Raw genomic sequence first — 7612 nt, forward strand, 5'->3', positions numbered from 1 at the left:
TTTAAATCACATTTTTTCCCAAGGTATTAAAAAAGTCTGCAATAATGACACACGTATTAGAATTTCTCCAATGAAACCTGGAGTAAATATTCACTACTCCAGGTGTATCAAAACACCAAATGAAAAGTGAGAGAGCACTCAGCCATTTTGGGGTGAAAAATAATTTTTCACGTGTATGCATGTTTGCTCTTCACTCAAACCAAGACTTACCAAAAAGGGCTAAAAAATAAGGGCTGAACTAGGAGTCAAGAAATATTTACATTAAAACATTTCTCACCAAGAAGTGTGAACCCTCACGCACCTGGGAAGCAGAGCTGTGGCAAAGCAATAAGATCAATGTCCTTTGGAACTGTCACATCCTCTGTGTCAGGTGCTTTCTGCTCCCCATTGAGACTCTTCACATTTTCAATCTTGGGTCTCTCTTTTTTCTTTCGGAAGGACCGGCGTTTGCTTTTATTCAAAGTATTACCAGCATTAATCACCTGAACATCATCTCTGCTGATAAACGGGGGAACAAATACAGAAAGAACTTCTGGATCAAGGGGAGGAAGACTTTTCAGTTTTCTTTGAGTGCCCTATAGAAAACAAACAACAAACAAACACTAGGTTTACACACATCCTGATATGTGGGGTAGTTTCATAATTTTTAACCCTCTACCCCTAAAATTGTGGATTTAGAATATATTTTTCTGCTTCCTAAATAATTGATTTTTCCTTTTAAGTTTTTGTTATATGCATGTTAATGCAAAGAAAATTGGCATTTTTAGCAGGCAAGGAATCCTTCATCATTCAAAATGCCTCATAGCAGTATTATGCCTTTGGCAAAAGAAACTAACACGTATCAAATAACATATTTCCTCCTTTTCAGTGTTAAGATATACTTAAGGTATACTTAAAATAAACACTGGCAATCAGAGAAACCAGGCAATAAACAAATGAAAAGAAACAGAAACAGCTGAGCCTCTTAGATAAGTCTTTGTTCAATCTCAGGAAAAGCTTCCTTTCAACTCAGAATAAATAACGTGTACCAAAAAAAACCCTAAACAACACAAACACTTTCACAAGACAACACTTAACTTCATAAGGCAATTAACAAAGCACAATTAAAACTACAATCATTGTTACAAGAAATACAACTTTAGGACACTGAAGCCATGAGAATTCCTCCATACACTGATGACTCAGTGGAACAGGCATCCCAAGAGCATGTATGAAATTGTAACATTTTTCACAAGCAGCTTTGCAAAGTACGACTGGCCTGAAAGCCCTCACTGCCCTGCAATGAAAAATTGAGGAGGAAGTGACTAGAGAGATTTCCTCGTACTTGGGAACACTTTTTGCATTCTTGACCACATAGTAGAGCCAAGTAGCTGCATTTCCAATTACTTCATTTCAATTTTAATTCTTCCTGCAAGGTCAAAAAAAAACAAGTAAAAGCTTTGTTTAACCAACGGATATTTGGAAACAGGAAAGGCAAGCCCTGCTGTGGTAAAAAGTTGTTTCGTTTTCAACTTTTTGCAAACATCTTCAAAGTCAGATGAGGTGAAGCATACATGCTGCTTTTATCAGCAGATATGATGCAAGATGCTCCTTGAGAACCGGTGCTGGCCTCACCCATCATTTCCCTATTTTTTTTCTCAATAGATACAACATAGAAAGCTCTGTTGCCAATCTTCCACTGTCCAGGTTTTGAGACAGAAGTCTCAGCTCTTACGTCCCAGCATACATCTACTAATAGGTTTTTTTCCACATTTGAGCATCATAGGAAAAATGTGAAGGAATACTTCATGATATATTAGTTATGGTATCTTAAATTCCATAAACTACACTGTATTTATAATAGGATACTCTAAAGAAACTACTTCACTAAAAATAAGAAGTGAAAAATCACACTTTTAACGAACAAAGAGCCTGAACTAGAAGTAAATTGGAGTGGAAAAGAAAAGTTCAGGTGAGTATCCAGTGGGATAGTCAAAAGATAGCAATGACTTTAAAAAGTGCATCACAAATTGGGGTACTGAGAGCCACATCCTCACATGCTAAGAACTTCAAGTGTTGGCACTTGAACTTCCTTAGCTGGCAGCTGAAAAAGGCAGTGAAGAAACTGGAAACACAGATAAATTCACCATGATCACCCTCAAACTAACATGCAGCTAAACATTTCAGGAGGAAATTAAGAATTAAGGCTCAGCCCTGAGGCTGTTATGCAAGAAAAACACAGACATACTCCAATAGCAGCAATCCCAGCTTGGCAGATTTGCCCCGCTGAGGTTTTCATACAGAAAAGCTTTGACAGGGCAATCCCTGACTTACACTGAGGCATCTCTGTGCTCCAAAGTGCTGGATGGCAGCCAGGGATTTAATGGCCTCACAGCCTAACAGCTCCTGAAATGGCAGATCCTTGATGTCTTGAACTACTACAGAGACATTAAACATCATTTTCCCCCACAGAACAGCACTGTCAGCACTGTCACTGACCCACTGACTCAGTCTGCAGCATTTGAGTCAGCTCATATTAATGTCTTGGCCAAAGTCACATTTTCTTACTCCTTGAGTTCAGGGATAGTGAAAAGGCAGCAACAGAACAATTTTCACCTGTTTCTGCTCTTCTTTGAACCTTTTAGCTTTTCTGCTGCTACTGTTACTTCTGCACTTTGAAATCCTTCCCTTTTGTAGCTTCTTGCTCACAAATCTCCTTGCATCATACACAGCTTCTTACAAACTGAAGTGGGGGTTTTATTTCATCCCCATTTGCTGACTGTGTTCCTGTAACAGCGCTGCTGAAAAGGACACCAACACAAGACAGACTTTTACAATGCCTGCACTATTTAGACACCAACAGTAGTGTGTTGAAACCACAAATGAGAGCATGACTTCAGCTGTCTGGTGCTTCCTTGACCTCATTCTCCTCTTCCCATCATTGAAGAAGTTAATTTCACTTTGAATGTCATGAAAGAACTGGTTTCCTTAACAAATAATTAGGCAGGGGAAGTACGAAGCCTCAGAAAAATTAGATTGGGCAAGATAATTAAGTTGTAGTAATAGGACAAAACGGAATTGGTTTAAATCAACAGAGGGCAGGTTTAGATTAGATATTATGAAGACATTCTTTATTGTGAGGGTGGTGAGACACTGGAACAGGCTGCCCAGAGAAGCTGTGGATATCCCATCTCTGGAAGTGTCCAAAGTCAGGCTGGATGGAGCTCTGAGCAACCTGGCTTAGTGGAAGGTGTTCCTGCACCACGGCAGGGGTGTGGGAACTGGGTGATCTTTAAGATCCCTTCCAACCCAAACAATTGGAGGATGATCTCTGCAGATTCTTGTGCAAGTCTTTGCTCAAACTAATGATTAGGTCTGGTTGCATTGGGTTTCATCCAGTCAAGTTTCAGAGGTCCCTTTGGAAGGAGATTCCTCCTCCCTTATGCCCCAGCCCTCAGCACAGCTTCTTCTGGTCTCACTCTTGTTTGGCAGCAGTCCCCCAGTATAAAGGTACCCAAATGTGGGACAGTATTCCAGATGGGAACTCAAGGGTTTTGAGTAATAACAGTAACAGCAGTAATCCCTTCCCTTTGCCTGTGAGCCACAGTCCTGATGATGCAGACCATTAAACAGTTACTCTTCAAACAAACACACAGGGACTTGGGTTGGGAGGGACCTTAAATTATCATCTCATTTGAATCCTCCTGCCATGGGCAGGGGCATCTTCCACTAGAACAAGCCACCTAAAGCCCCACCCAACCTGGCCTTGAACACTTCCAGGGCTGGTGCATCCACAACTTCCCTGAGCAACCTGTGCCAGTGCCTCACCACCCTCACAGTAAAATTCTCCCTAATATGTAAACTAACCCTGCCCTCTGTCAGTTGAAGCTGCTTGACCCTGTTCTATCCCTCCATACCCTTGTCCATACCCGCTCCAGCTCTCCTGGAGCCCCTTGAGTACTGAAAGTCTGCAATAATGTGACCCCAGAGCCTTCTCCACGCCAAACAGCCTCAACTCTCTCAGCCTTTCCTCATATGACAGGTGCTCCTCTAATAATCTTTGTGGCCCTCCCCTGGACCCAATCCCAAGAGCTCCATGTCTTTCCTGTCCTTAGGACTCCAGAGCTGGATTAGCACTCCAGGCAGAGCAGAGGGGCCAAATCTTCTCCCTCACCTGCTGCCCACACTGCTTTGGATGCAGCCCAGGACATGTTTGACTTTCTGGGCTGCAAGTGCACATGGCCAGGGCATGTCCAACCTCTCATCCACCAGCACTCTCAAGTCCTTCTTGGCAGGGCTCCCTGCATCACCCAGTCTGTACCAACAGGAGGGACTGCCCTGACTTAGGTGCAGCACCTTGTGCTTGGCTTGGATGATTCCCAGGGCTCCCATGGATTCACTTCTAGAGCTTTTCCAGGTGATTTTTACTGTCACAAGCACACACTGCTGACTGATGCTCAATCTGACCACACCTCATTTCTTTCCGGCACCTTGACAGCCAGGGAGGTGTTACAAGCAGGAAAATTTGTTTTGGTAGTTATGTCTGCATCAGCAAGGCCAGACAAGCTCTGTACCACTGACTGTGGTGGGCAGATACAGAACCCACCGATGGAACCTGTCAAACATCAGAGACATGTCATGGACAGCTTTCACATGCTTGCCAAACCAAAACCCGGCTTTATAGCTGTAGGTAACTTAGGGGAAAGAAGCATCACTTCTGTACGTTTCATTCTTTAAAAATACACACTTCTAGTGCTAAGAAAGAAATCTCTAGCTAAAAATAGCAGCCTTTGATCTTTTCAGATTGAAATCTCGGAGTGACGGTTTTCTTGGCAATAAGGATAAGCAATGGATGACAGCCCAGAAATTTCTGTCCAGGACCTTCACTGGAAAACTGCTTTTTTTTTTCCTGGAGTCCCCATAAACAGCAGGTCATCATATAAAACATTTCTTACCATGGGGTTTGGGTTATATCATAGTCCCATTGACTTCATATGCTTTATCACTCCATGTTTCAGTACAGTTAAGAATACACCAACACACTGTGAAGATCACGATTTGAAGCACTATCAGGATTTCACTACTTTCATTTGGAATGTTATCATCTCTCAGTAACATCTTTTCTTTCTATAGTCATTAAAATTAGCCCTAAAAACATACTCTTCTCATGTAGATAGTGCTGCAGAAGGAAAAGGAAGTGGAGTAAATCTGTAAGTTTGCCCTAAGACAGTGACTGAAATCCCATTGATGCAACAGCTTGCAGGGACTTTAATGAAGTTCATACTGACACGAGAAGGGACTACTTTCTCTTCTGATATCTTTTTGTATCTTGAGCAAAGAAACAATTCGGAACCTGCAGCGTGATCAAAATATCAGAATGGCTTCTGCTTTCAAGAGCCGATTTCTTATCTGTTGCTCCACAGGGTTTTTTCAGAAAGCAGTGAGAACTAAGCAAACTGGAATGAATAAGAATTTCCCCTTCCTTTGGGTTCACTTCTCACACTTCTGATAAAACACCATGTACACACCGATTTCACAAGTCTAGTGCTGACATTTAGGAACTATTTTCCCGTTCTGAAGGTACACATGAATGAGATCCTGGAATGTGCACCTCTACTCGGCTGTTATCACTTAAGAAGCTGACATCAGCAAAAGCCGTCTCCTGAGCGAGTGAACAAGCAACAAGCCCAACAAAGACTTCTTTATCTAATGCTATTAGAGCGCAATCAAATTCAAGTTCAAGCAGAGCAATTGAGATCCCTGGGAGCTGTCTGGCTTTTTTTGCACGTGCTGGCACCACAGCTCTTCCGTAGGTATGGAACAAACCCCTCAGCACGCTTGAACCAAGCAGAACCAGGAGGGGGAGGGTTGTCATTGTGAGCCCACAAGCGAATAATTATAAACAAATTATAAACCACGTATTCAAAGCAGTAACCGACCCGTCAGCCCCTGCCGTATCCAAGTGGTTCGGGTTACGCCAAACTCAGAGCACTTGAGCTCACGGGGTTTTAGATCTCGTGTTTTCCTGAGGACACAAGTCACCAGCCTTTATTCTTTTGCTTTTCTTTCCAGCGGAGGACAGGACGTGGAGTAACACCCAGTAAAGAACGCATCGTTAAGCGTTTTGCTGTCTCTGCTTATCTAAACCTACAGTGAGCTCTCCATCTAAACTCGGACCTTCGGAAAAGTGCAGCTACCTCACACCGCTACCAAATTCTCCCTGGTCTGCTGACGTTTGCCTGTCAAAACAACTTTCTGTTGGGATATTTCAGCTCCTTGCGAGGACAAACCCAGCCCCACGCACTGGCACCGCCCGCCCGAACCCCGCTCACCTGGAGCAGCGCCCGCACCCTCTCTCGGGGCGCACCGACCAGCAGACAGATCTCCAGCAGGCCCGAGGGCAGCACGTCCTCCATGGCACAGCGGGGACGAGGCTGCTGCTTCCCTGAGGGCAGCGGCGCCTTCCCTGAGGGCAGCGGCTCCTTCCCTCGGGACAACGGCGCCTTCCCGCCCTCAGCACCGCCCGGGCCCTCCCCGGAGGCGGGGAGGAGCGTCCAATGATGCGCACGGGAACCCTCCCCGTCCGTCACTATTCTGCACTTTGATTGGTTGTCTTCCCTGTCACTCTAACGGGCTGTGGCCAATCAGAACGGTGAAAGGTGTGGTGAACCGGGAGGGGGCGGGGCTTTGGGGTGAGTGCTGTGGGGACGAGGGGCTGGGAGCTGAGGCGCTCCGGGCTGAGGGATGACAGATATGAGGTGGGAGCTGAGGCGCTCCGGACTGAGGCGCTGAGGTCTCAGGACTGAGGGATGACAGATATGAGGTGGGAGCTGAGGCGCTCCGGACTGAGGCGCTGAGGTCTCAGGACTGAGGGATGACAGATATGAGGTGGGAGCTGAGGCGCTCCGGGCTGAGGTGTTGAGGTCTCAGGACTGAGGCATGACAGATATGAGGGGAGCTGAGGGGCTGCGAGTTGAGAATTGGAAAGATGAGGTGCTGGAGGATGATGTGCTTAGGGCTGAGGGACTGAGAGCTGAGGGGTTGAGGGGCTGAGGGGCTCAGGGCTGAAGGACTGAGTACTTAGGCTGAGGGGCTGAGATAGCACCGGCCCCGTTAAAAACTTGTGATGGGGTTGGTGATTTGCAGTCACGCGACTTCCAGGTTGGCATAACCAAGGACTGTAACATTTGCTAGTTTTAAGCAACAAGGTGAGGACCTAACTCAAACAAGAGGAACCCTGGTTGTTGCTCCATCCCTGGTTCAAAACCAGGCTGGATGTGGTTCTGAGCAGCCTGCCTAGTGGAAGGTGTCCCTGCCCATGGCAGGGACTTGCACCTGGATGGTCTTTAAGTTCTCTTCCAGCCCAAACCATTCCGTGATTCTTTCCTGACCTCGTTTCACTGTCTCACCGGGACAGCCCCCGGGAAAAACACTTCCCGACTGAAGGTCGAGTTAATTTTTCACCACGGGCTGTTTTCCTCGTGGGGCTGTTGGCCCACAGGGTTGAGGTGGCCCAGGGCTGCCTGTCACCCTGTCAGACGTGGCTGCTGTCATGGGCTGGTGGTGCCTTGCTAAGCACAACCATTCCCTGCTGTTTGCTGCAGGTGACTCAGCAGCACTGTCACTCCAGCAG

General features: G+C 45.8%; 1 protein-coding gene across 1 annotated transcript in view; it reads right to left on the minus strand.

The window, feature by feature from the left end:
* Positions 1 to 6509, minus strand: part of DENND3 (DENN domain containing 3) — a 31872-nt gene extending 25363 nt beyond the window's left edge. The window contains exons 1-2 of the mRNA XM_063406930.1: positions 6312 to 6509; positions 302 to 575 (exon numbers count right to left, since the gene is read on the minus strand). Of these exons, the coding sequence (XP_063263000.1) occupies positions 302 to 575; positions 6312 to 6395 (358 nt within the window). The 5' untranslated portion in view covers positions 6396 to 6509. The remainder of the gene's footprint in view (positions 1 to 301; positions 576 to 6311) is intronic.
* Between the last annotated feature and the right edge of the window lie 1103 nt (positions 6510 to 7612).

Source organism: Prinia subflava, chromosome 1, assembly GCF_021018805.1.
Source record: "Prinia subflava isolate CZ2003 ecotype Zambia chromosome 1, Cam_Psub_1.2, whole genome shotgun sequence".
Lineage (NCBI taxonomy): Eukaryota > Metazoa > Chordata > Aves > Passeriformes > Cisticolidae > Prinia > Prinia subflava.